General features: G+C 29.3%; 2 protein-coding genes across 4 annotated transcripts in view; one reads left to right on the top strand and one right to left on the bottom strand.

The window, feature by feature from the left end:
• The window catches only part of LOC142325067 (testicular acid phosphatase homolog), a 34,384-nt gene extending 27,307 nt beyond the window's left edge, over positions 1–7,077 (bottom strand). For both annotated transcript variants that reach the window (XM_075366388.1, XM_075366397.1), the window contains exons 1-3: positions 6,852–7,077; positions 874–972; positions 216–455 (exon numbers count right to left, since the gene is read on the bottom strand). In XM_075366388.1, coding sequence (XP_075222503.1) covers positions 216–455; positions 874–972; positions 6,852–7,013 — 501 coding nt within the window. In that variant the 5' untranslated portion in view covers positions 7,014–7,077. The remainder of the gene's footprint in view (positions 1–215; positions 456–873; positions 973–6,851) is intronic.
• Positions 1–12,447, top strand: part of LOC142325080 (pyruvate dehydrogenase E1 component subunit beta, mitochondrial-like) — a 37,372-nt gene extending 24,925 nt beyond the window's left edge. The window contains exon 2 of one of the 2 annotated variants that reach the window (XM_075366416.1): positions 11,206–12,447. In XM_075366416.1, the coding sequence (XP_075222531.1) occupies positions 11,282–12,271 (990 nt within the window). In that variant the 5' untranslated portion in view covers positions 11,206–11,281 and the 3' untranslated portion in view covers positions 12,272–12,447. The remainder of the gene's footprint in view (positions 1–11,205) is intronic. The other variant, XM_075366408.1, reaches the window with a different exon arrangement.
• The last annotated feature ends 679 nt before the right edge of the window (positions 12,448–13,126 follow it).

The following is a 13,126-nucleotide window of genomic DNA, read 5'->3' as shown; positions in this document are numbered from 1 at the left end:
TTTTGGACTTGAATGACTTAATGAGACTTTAAAAAAGTAGGAATTGAATTACTGTTGGATAAGTAAATGTGTCATCCTCCAAAAAAAAGAAATTATTATTTTATGTCTTAAAATGATGATATTGTATGTCTGCTTTTTATATTATATCTAATTATCTATAAAATTTCATTAAAAATAAAAGAAATGCAGTAAAAGCAAAAAGAGTAATGTCTTACTTTATCTTCATTGTAAGGTTCAAAATGAATCGGTATTGGTTGCCAAATAAGAGCTGAATTCCACTGTTGTATCTTTGTCGGTGGATATAAACCAGCTAATACAAGCTGCAGACTCATCTTTGTTCTGTCTACATCTGAACTTTGTGCATAAATATATTTTGGGGAATAAATATCGCTGAGGAAGTTTTTATAACGATTTCTTAAAAAGTTACCAAGCTCAAACTGTTGTAGCTTTCCTTCCTAAAAATGAAGAAAATAAACTTGAAAAAATATTTTTGCAATTTATCATATTATAATAAAATTATATATATATATATATATATATATATATATATATTTAAAAAGTTATCCACAAATTATACAAATAAGTAAAAAAAATGTAATCACAGAAAAATTCTCATGAATTTTCTAATAAGTTTAAAAATCTTATAAAAAAATTTAAAATTTAAAAATGTATAAAATCAATGATTTATGAGTTTATTTAAATAATAAAAGAAATCTGAAGTTTTTAACACTTTATAATGATATGATTAAAAGAGAAAAGAGATTACTTGCATTATGTGGTTAAGACAAAATTAGATTAATATCACAAATATTAATCTAAGAGTTTCATTTTTAATTATACTGGTCTGGTATGTAGATTTCAAGTTATACTGACATTGGTTAGTGCTCCCCATCCCATAGGAAAAAGTTCTTCATTGATGTGAGGGTCAGTTGGGTATGTACTAGCAGGTGTTCTTTGACCATGACGAAAAACCTGGAAAAATAAATTTTTTTAAATATCTGTAATTAATTTTGTACATTTTTCTGTTGAACAAGGAATGAAATTTTTCTAGAATGATAAAAGTTTAGATATCCTCTTTCAGCGAGTGATGTTTCCAACAATGTTTTTCTGTCCTGTGTGAAATGATCTGTGATCTGTATAAGTATCACTGCGACCTCTTTACATCACACAGCAGGGAAAATCTAAGAGACATATTTATAATACACAATATGATTCCAAATTGCATGGCAGTCTCTCAGGAGATGATTCTATAGCTAAAAGTAAGAAAAAAAGTTTACATAATAAGTGAGAAAATATACATTAGTGAGTTTCAGCTCGCAGAACATTTAGTCCTGCTTTCTGCTCTGTGAAATTACCATACTAAAATTCTTGAGGCACAAATCAAGGGGTACATTTCGTACTTCCTAATAGTTTTTTATCTAAGTAGTTGAATAGTGGCTAAGTGGTCCCAGACCTCTACCTCGCTTAGGTTTTAAGAAAAACAGGGTAAAAACACAAAAGCTTTTATTGGAAAATACACTATTTTTAGGTATGAAATAAAATAACTTTGTTAATCTAAATGGCAGAAAGGCTCCTGGAATAGACTGAATACCTGTAGAATTACTGCGCAGTGCAGGTGATTGATAGATTATACAAACTGGTGTGTAATATTTATGAAAAATGGGAATTTCCGTCAAAAAAAGTGTTATAGTAATGATACCAAAGAAAGCAGGGGCAGATAAATGTGAAGAATACAGAACAATTAGTTTTACTAGTCATGCATCAAAAATCTTAACTAGAATCTTATACAGAAGAATTGAGAGGAGAGTGGAAGAAGTGTTAAGACCAATTTGGTTTCAGGAAAAGTATAGGGACAAGGGAAGCAATTTTAGGCCTCAGATTAATAGTAGAAGGAAGATTAAAGAAAAACAAACCAACATACTTGGTGTTTATAGACCTAGAAAAGGCATTTGATAACGTAGACTGGAATAAAATGTTGAGCATTTTAAAAAAATTAGGGTTCAAATACAGAGATAGAAGAACAATTGCTAACATGTACAGGAACCAAACAGCAACAGTAACAATTGAAGAACATAAGAAAGAAGCCGTAATAAGAAAGGGAGTCTGACAAGGATGTTCCCTATCTCCTTTATTTTTTAATCTTTACATGGAACTAGCAGTTAATGATGTTAAAGAACAATTTAGATTCGGAGTTACAGTACAAGGTGAAAAGATAAGATGCTACGATTTGCTGATGATGTAGTAATTCTAGCCGAGAGTAAAAAGGATTTAGAAGAAACAATAAACTGCATAGATGAAGTCATACGCAAGAACTATCGCAGGAAAATAAACAAAAACAAAACAAAAGTAATGAAATGTAGTAGAAATAACAAAGATGGACCACTGAATGTGAAAATAGGAGGAGAAAAGATTATGGAGGTAGAAGAATTTTGTTACTTGGGAAGTAAAATTACTAAAGATGGACGAAGCAGGAGCGATATAAAATGCCGAATAGCACAAGCTAAACGAGCCTTCAGTAAGAAATATAATTTGTTTACATCAAAAATTAATTTAAATGTATGATTTTTGAAAGTGTATGTTTGGAGTGTCGCTTTATATGGAAGTGATACTTGGACAATCGGAGTATCTGAGAAGAAAAGATTAGAAGTTTTAGAAATGTGGGCTATAGGAGAATGTTAAAAATCAGATGGGTGGATAAAGTGACAAATGAAGAGGTATTGCGGCAAATAGATGAAGAAAGAATCATTTGGAAAAATATAGTTAAAAGAAGAGACAGACTTATAGGCCACATACTAAGGCATCCTGGAATAGTCGCTTTAATATTGGAAGGACAGGTAGAAGGGAAAAAATGTGTAGGCAGGCCACGTTTGGAGTATGTAAAACAAATTGTTGGGGATGTAGGATGTAGAGGGTATACTGAAAGGAAACGACTAGCACTAGATAGGGAATCTTGGAGAGCTGCATCAAACCAGTCAAATGACTGAAGACAAAAAAAAAAGTTAATTTACCAATAAACAAATAAATATTTGTAGTTAAGTTTGTAGAGAATTTAATTCTGAGAAAATTGATGTAAATGATATTAAGATTAAACAAAAATTTGAGAAGTTCAACTTTAATTAGAAACAAAACAAAAAAATGAATTTACAAAAACAAAAAACCTTTGACATTTGACAGTTAATGACTACAATTAACAAATTTGAGTCGCACTTGATTCTATGTGAAAACTAACAACAAATTGTTTTGTTTCTGTGCTGTGTACTATATAGCACCCAGTGCATAGTAATATGCTACACAAAAATTGTGGGTTCAGAGAATAACAGTTTGGTCTGTTTTTATTCACCTTCACTGATTCAAAATTTTTCATGAATTAATAAAAATAAATAAATGTAATAAATAAGTGTAATTTTACATAATACTAAGGTACTGTGTTATAGTACAAGCTGTTGTTATCTTACTGCTATATTATCTTGTAGTATTTCTATATCAATTAATTAGTCATTTTCCATCAAGGAAATTTCCATCATATTCATTGTGTGATTGTGTTGCCATGTATCTTGCAACAGAAGTCATTCCTATAGGCCACATATATAAGTGTGTCATCCTTTCTGTAGTAAAAAACCAAGAAAATTTGAATGAGATTGATGTAACTTTAGTAAAGATACATGATTTGTTAACAAACATGGATTTGAATGGATGATCTGTTACCGTGACACAACAGTTTCTGTTCATGTAATCATTTAAAATTTGTTATATTTTCATTTTATCATTATAAAATAAGTTAATTATTTTACGTTAATGAATTGTGTAAAAATGAAAAACATAAATATTATTAATTTAAGATATGTGTAATATATAAATTTCTTATATTTTAGGAATCAATTGTACTCCCAACATTAAGTATTTATTTATTTATTTAATTATCTCCCATGTTAACTAGAGATGAGACAATATAATCTTGGGCAGTCATATTTTTCATGGTCATGTAGAATAAATACATACTTTATATAATGTAATTTGTCAAAGCACCTGATGCTTAGTTAACAAATACTGAATGGCAGTCAAATGTGAGAAGCTATCTAAGTAGCCATAAATACTTTGAAGTTTGGCATTCCTACCTTATAGCATACTAGTTAGTATACTGTAAACATATTAGGAAATATGTTCAAGTGTGTAAATTGATATAACTGAAATAAAATATCAAATAAAGGATATTTTTCAAATACTTTTGTCAGTCTACATTGAAATATTACACTGGACCTTAAAATATTCACCAAAACTGAAATGTAATTAAGAAATAAGTTATAGAATTTTTGTCAGTGAATGTTTCCACCTTTTTTTTTTTGTAGATAAACCTGAGTGTTTATTAATCTTACATACTTAATAAAAATAGTCAAAAATGTTTGCTTGGGTTTTTTCTATTGAATCAAAAATTTCTCAGTAGTATCATAAGGATGGGGACAGTCATTTTCGGTTACCAGATTATTTAAAGCCAAAATTTATTATTTTTTTATAGCTAGCTTTCTTGCATCATTGTACTGGCATCACTGTTTAAATTTCACCTTTAAACATGATGTAATAGTAATTTTATTACTACCTTTTTAAATTTCAATGTCATTCTCTCTATCCATTTATCCATTTTCATATTTCTTCATAATTAAATTTCCACCTTGATTGATTTCACTATGTTGTACTATCAATTGTCTTTGTTTTTGTTCCTATTAAATACACTTTACAATGTTTTGAAAATCCTTCTTTGGACTAAATTTTACATTTGATGTTTAAGTTTTTTTTTTAACTATTACTAATTACAATAAATTTAAAAAAATATATTACACTAAAACTAGTTGCCTCATTTAAAAGTAGTATTATATTTAAAAATCTTTTCTTCAAAAAAATAGTTTTAAATTATTGGAATTCAGGTAACAAAATATATACTGTTACTGTGACACAACAGTTTCTGTTCGTGTAATCATTTAAAATTTGTTATATTTTCATTTTATCATTATAAAATAAGTTAATTATTTTACTTTAATGAATTGTGTAAAAATGAAAAACATAAATATTATTAATTTAAGATATGTAATATACAAAATTCTTATATTTTAGGGATCAATTGTACTCCCAACATAAAGTATTTATTTTGATAATGTATTATCAAAATCATCTCCCATGTTAACTAGAGATGAGACAATATAATCTTGGGCAGTCATATTTTTCATGGTCATGTAGAATAAATACATATTTTATATAATGTAATTTGTCAAAGCATTACCTGATGCTTATCACTTAATCTTAGTTAATTATCTCAGTAATTTGTCACCAGATAACCTTGTTCTAAGTTTTGTTTCCAATTGTAAAGAAAAGTGAGAATTGAAATTAGAAGATATTTCAAAACAATTCAGTATAAATATATGTTTAAATTACATAGAATATGGGATTAAATTTAATACATTTTAGTACTTGAAAGGTGAAATTTATTCTTTTCAAAAAGAATTGTTTCTCTGGATAATATGCATGTATTATATTTTTATAGTATGTAAGAAGTAAATTTGTTTTTTTTACCCTTGAATTTTGATTTTTCATTAATTTTGTAAATGTTGTATTTATTTTTAATTATAACAGTAACTGTTTTATTTTCTATTACATGAAGTGCTTAGTTATGTGAAAAAATCAATTAAAAAAAAGGCAATTTTATTTATTCTTGTTATTTACTATTTGGTGTAAACTAATATATTTCTGTTCCTACAGTGTATTTGTTTTGTAATCTATGAATATTTCGGTATGTATAATTCAGTGCCTAGTTAAATAAAAAAAAATTGTATAAAATCCACGTGTGAAGTTCTAATATTAATTAATAGATCATACTTCTGTAGCCAATTATGTTATAGTAAAGTCACAATATTTTTCCTTTCAAAATTAGTTTTGAAAAAATTACAAGGAAAAGGAAAAGTAATAATTATCTTGAAGAAATCTTACCTAGAAATAGAGTTTTGTTGTGATAATTGTTCAACTAGGGATTATAAGGTCAAAGTGATTTTATGTGGTCAAATATATCAATAATATAATATATTATCATATATAACATTTTCTTCACTATTTTCATTAATTAAATATTATCATTGTTTTCCAAAATAAAACAAACTATATTGGGTTTCATTATTTGGTAGTGAATAAATCATTGTTTTTTTTCCAAATGGCATTTTTTCTATCTTACTATTTCATGCATGAATTTTCTTTTTCCTTCTCTCTCATGCTTTGTTTTTGAATAAGTAGGCCAGAGTGCCTACTTATTTTTCTCACATAGGAAAGTCAATTTTGTAAAACTGAAAAAATAAATGAATGCAAAGACAAATTACACGCGATGCAGTTAAATGCTATTGAAACAATGAATATTACGAGAAATCAAGATTAGTATTTTTATATTTGACGACGGATTTATTATGCACACAAGCGCGCGCACCAAATTTTCAGGATTACAATTTAGCGTACATAATTGTTGCAGACTAGAGGATTTTGTTAAAATTTTGATTTGTTTATAGGTGAGTAGAGTTATAATAATACTCACTTTTAATATATAGTTCTATTAAGTACAAGTAATTTCAAAGAAAAGAAAAAAAATAGAAATTATTAATTCCTATAAATTTCTAAAAATACTAAACTTTTAACATTTAGTTAGTCGAAAACTGTTCGTAGTATTAATGTAAAATTTTAATATTCTAATCGTATGAGTATAATATTTTTTCGACCTTCTTATCACACAAAATTCTGTTTATTATTTTTTGTTAGCCCAAGATTTTAATGGCAAACTTTGCAAATTATGTAAATAATAGAAAGAACTGATGAGAACTGACCGCTGCGATTAATCTTAGTCCAGAATTCGTTTTAACATTGCCATCTGATCCAGTTACAATTAAAAAGCAGGACACAGCTACACCAACTACAATCACTAATACACCAGCAGAACTGAAACTAAAATTCATAGTTTTTCTTGTGAGCGAATCGAAAAATAACATATCGTTTCAGGAGCGTCGCCTTGCAAATGTTCAAGGCGAGCGACCTACCGCTAATGTTTCAAACTAGTTAACATCGCTCGCTACCTTGACCTTGTACACTTTTTTTTTGGTTGCAAAAATTACAGACCTGATAAAAAAGATATAATCTGTTAAAAACTTAAACATTAATTTTGACTTTTATGTTCATGTTCATAATTTTAACTTCGTACCAAATAGTAGTCATTTACTAAAACGGATTTTAGGAGGTTTTTATCGTTAAAAAACATTTGTAAAGAATAAAAGTAAATTAATGGAATTTTTTATTTCAATTGTTATAAATATATAAAAAATATAAAAAAATATAACTAGGGTTTTATCCATATTATCGAAAGTTGTTCTTACAATTTTTTAATTGCACAGTATAAAACTTGACGTAATTGGAAACAAAAGAAAAACAAGTAAAGTATTTTTGTGTTTATTATTAAAAAAAAGTAAAGTTAGAAAGTCAGGTAAACAGTGGTATAAAATAGTAGTAAAGTAATAAAATAATTTTAACAGTTTCGTGTCTAATTTTTCTGCATTGTGTAGGACCTGCTCGCCTAATCGGTAGTAGTTGTAATCAGTCAGCTGTAGTTGTAGTGAGTCAGACATTTTCAAATTAACTTCGGTTCCATTATTGGCCTTCCCGGGTCAGCGTCCAACAACCAAATCTTACGAAGCTTCTTCCAGGATCTCGCTTTCCGAAACTACTAAATCATCTGAGACGCGCTTCGCATCTTGAATGAGATTGGCGCCACTCCAAGAGCATCTTTTTATTCTCGTGTTTTCTAACTTAATTTAGCCTCGTTTGTTTATCGACACAATATCACTTCTCGATTGCACGAGTCCAATACAGTACAGTTGACGGGAACGGGTGTAATCTACATGTACAAAATTGCGATATACAGAAGTTTTTTTGGCATATATAGAGTATATCACGAAGTTCTCCCGGGACTTTCATAACTATTATACTCTTGAAAATAATAGAAAAAGTTTATAAGTTTATGTACTAAAATACTTCGCCTGCGAGTTACGCTTAGTGAAAGAGTTTGCTCTGATTTTAGCTACCACGGTGAAATGAGGCTGTACTGAAATTTTTAGGATGTTAATCGTGGGACAGAATTAATGATTTCTTATGGCTTTTGAACTGAAAAATCGAATAAAATAATCCCAGACTATATCTGCAGTAGTTTTTGAGTAATCTGGGGTGAAAACCCTGTTTTTTGAGTTTGACATATAATAACTTTGTTACATGGGAATTTCAATTCTGCAGAGAATTTCAATTCTGAACAAAATGGTGTAAGATAAATTGAATAAAATAAAGAAAAGTTAGAAAAATTCGAATTTTATTTAGAAACTGTACACTAGATCAAAGTGCTTTATATGTACTAGTTTATAAATGTTCAAAAATAAGTTTGCCATTTTCAACACATTTCTTGGCGTGCTTCTGTAATGAGTTTTTGCTCTTTTTAATACTTTAGGGCTGTCCTTAAATTGCTCAGCTGCATCCATAATGCGCACAATTAATTCCTTCCAGACAAAAAATACATTCAGAGAATGTATTTTTGTTTTGTATACAGTATTTCTGATTCATCAGGTCTTCCAGATGCTGACACATACTTTCGAAAATCCATCTCTGCCTCTTCTTCTTTCTCTTTTTTTCTCTCTGTTGCTTCTTTTTCTCTCTGTCCTGGGTTTGTATGTAAGTGCTGAGTCTGTAGTTAAAACTGGAGAAATTTGAGATTTGAGAAAGTTGTGATTTGTCTACAAACGTCTTGCTCAGCTGATGAAGTTTGCATGCAATTAACAGAAATGGCACTTCATAAGGTGCACAAATTTTTTGAATAGGAATAAACTGTGTCTGTATTGAAGCTGTGGTAGAGCTAATTCCAGCTACACTCAATGAGCAGATTTCCTGTAGTGAGTTAATTATATTTAAAAAAGGAAGCTTCTGAACAATAAAGGAATTTTTTTCAGTCATTTTTTTACTTTTTAAATTGTTTTTTACAGTATAAATTTGGCCCAAGTGAATTATTTTGATGTATGTAATGATTGGAAACTTGCTACAGAAAGACCTCCTATGTAGGAAAAATTGTGGTCATTGTCTATTTTAGCTATAGCATGACATTAATAGACTGTTAGGTATTTAAAAAAAATATTCTGTTAAAGAAAGTTAAACTGGCAAAGTTCACTTTGCATATTATTTATTAAATTGTACATTTAAATATTCTTATTATTTGGTAGCACTGAATCTACTTAGTTTTGTATTAAATTAGTTATTATATTATTTTTCTGAGAGCTTGACTGATTCTTTTCCTCATTTCTTTAAATATCCATATTTATTATAGTGCTTGTAAAATCAGATTTTTTAATTTTAAGATTATATAAATATTCTTTAAGATAATACATTTTTGTCCAAAAAACTGACATGTTATATTTATGAATTTTTAGTTTTACAAACCAAACAAAAATTACTACAGTTAGCCAAGTAACCTGATTGAGATATATGTATAAATTTAAATCCCCTACTGAATGGAGACATTGAATAAAATGCACTGTTTCCTTCAGAAGGAATACATTGACTTAATTATTTATCCTTTCAATTTTTTTCTTATTGTTATGGTGCAAACAATGCATCTAGAGTCTAGTCAGAATCATTTTCTCTAACTGTAACAATATTCAAACCAAGTTTCTGTGATGAACAAAATAAAGATGTTGCTTGTAAGATTGTCAATTATATTTCAATGGACTTGGCTTGCTGATATGTAACAATTTATTCAGCTCGCTGAAGTCAGTAGAAAAACATATGTTTTTCCTAGTAAGCTGACATAGGAATCTTGAAAATAGCTATGCACCTGTGCTATGATTTTCAACTAAATTTTTTTTTCAATTAAATTCTACAATACTAGCTATATCCTTCTCAGAGCAGTACTGTTTTTATTAGTTTTATTTTTTTCAGTTTATTTTTTCACCTTTTTTACTTTTTTTCACTTTTTTTCACCTTTTTTTATCCTTTATAAAAACTAAATCCATTCCACTTTGAAGACTTTTAATGCAGTATGGATCTGCATATTTACGCCATCCTAAATTATACTGCAAGATTAGCTTTTATAGCTTTCAACTTGACCTCAACATTATTAACTATATATATATATTGACTAGATCTAATCTACATAATAAAATCTTAATTTGTTCTAGCTTAATTCATTCATACATATTTTGCAAAAATTGTTGTAGATGTGAAATCAATGTTGCATGTAATCTCTTAAATGTTTGATTTAATAAGAGACATTTGTTTGATTCTAATTTTTTGTATAATTTTTATATTTCAGAGTCAACTAAAATAGTAAGTTAAGATAAAACAAAATTTGCTGTCATTCTGTAGGGGTGAATGTTATACGTAAAATTATATTTTGGACGTTAGGATTTAAAATGAACAGTTCATTTCTAAGAATCAAGTAAGATGCACTGAAGGCTACTTGGCTTTTCTGTTAATCGGGTTTCAAAGTACAGCTCAAATTAAAACTTTAACATGACCACATAGAAAATGTTTGAAAACTTTGGAACACAATCTTCAAGTCCAGAAAACAATTTTACTCTAAAGTATTGAAAATACATAATACATTTTTTGCAATTCTCCCTGATATCTGATCTTTGAAAATTTTGTGATGTTATATTTTTAGGAAAATCTTTAAAAAATAAATAAATGCATAAGTTTTTTACTGAGGAATAATCTTTTTGTCTTTACCTCTTGGCCAGGTTCAATGCACCTCTTGGCCAGGTTCAATGCACCTCTTGGTTTCTGTTTATTCTCCCAGTCTTTTAGCTTCAACCCATCTTCTACAACTTATTCTCGATTACCTTCTTTATACATTATAGTATTTTACATTGATTTTACATTTTATACTGATTTCACAATCTACACTTGTAGAACCAAATTAATTAACCCTTTATGCCTTAACAAACTGCCCATCTATCTTTAATATTTCCTTATTACACCACATTTTCAAAAGTTTCTATGTTTACTTTTTTTGTGTTCCTACTGTGTCCATCTTTTGGAATCATAAAATGATGCCACATTTCAGATAATTATTTTTAAGACAAAGTGAAACCGATTGACTTACTCGCTCATCTTAACTGTAATACTTAATGACTGTAGTATTTATTGTTACAGGGAAGCAAGTATACTATCCAAGCTTCTTTTACATCGAGCATTCCTAAGTAATAAATCAGCAGGAAGCACCAAAGAAATGACAGTACGAGATGCTTTAAATGTAGCAATGGATGAGGAGTTGGAACGTGATGATAGGGTTTTTCTCATTGGAGAGGAAGTAGCTCAGTACGATGGAGCTTATAAAATATCTAAGGGACTGTGGAAAAAATATGGTGATCGAAGGATAGTTGACACACCAATTACAGAGGCTGGATTCACAGGACTTGCAGTTGGTGCGGCACTGGCTGGCTTGCGACCTATTTGTGAGTTTATGTCTTGGAACTTTAGTTTTCAAGCGATGGATCAAATTTTGAATTCAGCAGCAAAAATTTTTTACATGTCAGCAGGCATGTACTCTGTACCAATAACGTTTAGAGGGCCAAATGGTCCATCTGTTGGAGTGGGAGCTCAACATTCTCAGTGTTTTGGAACTATCCTTTCTCATAATCCTGGTATCAAAGTTGTTGCTCCATATTCCAGTGAAGATGCTAAGGGACTGCTAAAAACATCAATTAGGGACACTGATCCTGTTGCTGTCCTTGAAAATGAAATATTATATGGAGAATCCTTTGCAATGTCTGAAGAGGCTATGTCAAAAGATTTCGTTATACCCATTGGTAAAGCTAAAATAGAAAGGCCTGGGCAGCACATCACAGTTGTATGTTATTCAGTGATGGTGGGTGTGTCACTGAAAGCAGCACAACTTCTAGCAAAAGAAGGAATTGAGTGTGAAGTGATAAATCTGAGGACTCTGCGTCCTCTTGACATGGAGACAGTAACAAAATCTGTCAAAAAAACTGGCCATTTAGTAACTGTTGATACCAGTTGGCCACAGTGTGGTGTTGGTGAAAATGTGTGCATGCGACTTATGGACACTGAATCCTTCTACTATTTAGATGCACCACCAGCCAGGCTAACCAGTTGTGATGTACCAATGCCTTATGCCAGGGGTCTTGAAGACGCTGCTGTGCCAAGACCACAAGATGTTGTATTTGTTGCAAAAAGACTTCTTAATTTTAAATGGTGATACAAAATTAATGACAATGATATTTGCAAATATATTTCATGCGAGGTGATTTTCATGCAATTTTTTTATTTAACTGAAATATATTCATAAGTTTGCTGGAATTGCAGTTTAATTAAAAAAAGGATTGAAAAATTTTAATCATTAATTTAAAAAATGTTTAATTAACTTAATATGACATTTGTGATCACCATTTTGGTTTAAATAAATTTTTTATACAGTTTTTCTAGTCTCGCAAATACGTTTAAAACAACATATCACATGTCTATATGTCACTTTTAAAATTTTTGAGCCACTCCCCCCACCATCCTGCTGAAGGCTGAACATTCAAAATTGGGGCTTACTGAGTTAGCTTTTTGTTATCAGAGAAAATTTCTAAAGAGAGAATCAGGATACATCAAATATGAAAAAGTTACCGAAATCAAGCTATCTGAAATAAACACATTGTTGGCTACCATTTTGGATTTTAGTTTTAATTGTATCATTTTCCTTGTCTCATTGAGCTCTTTAAAATGATATTTTAAATGACCATTGATCCCATTTCAAATTTTTTAGCTGCTCCCCTGCCCCCGTCATCTAAAAATCTAAAAGAGGGGAATATATGTTCATTGAAGTAGCCCCTCTGTACAAGAAAGAATGCCACAAAATGCATCCAGTTATTAGATACAAAAGTTTTAATACCTCTACAACTTCACATTACCATCATTTGCTGAAAAAAATTGTCCATTAACTTCCTAGAAACAGAAACAACGTTAAGGTCATTAATTTTTGTGTAATTTTTTTAAATAAATAAATAATTTTGATGAAAAATTGAAATCATAAATCAAAAGATTGTTAATAGTAGTGAAATTTATAGAA

The sequence above is a fragment of the Lycorma delicatula genome, chromosome 1 (genome assembly GCF_047948215.1).
Source record: "Lycorma delicatula isolate Av1 chromosome 1, ASM4794821v1, whole genome shotgun sequence".
In the NCBI taxonomy this organism is placed as follows: Eukaryota; Metazoa; Arthropoda; class Insecta; order Hemiptera; family Fulgoridae; genus Lycorma; species Lycorma delicatula.
Note: the sequence above shows the minus strand (reverse complement) of the source record. Positions and strands in the feature narration are given on the sequence as shown.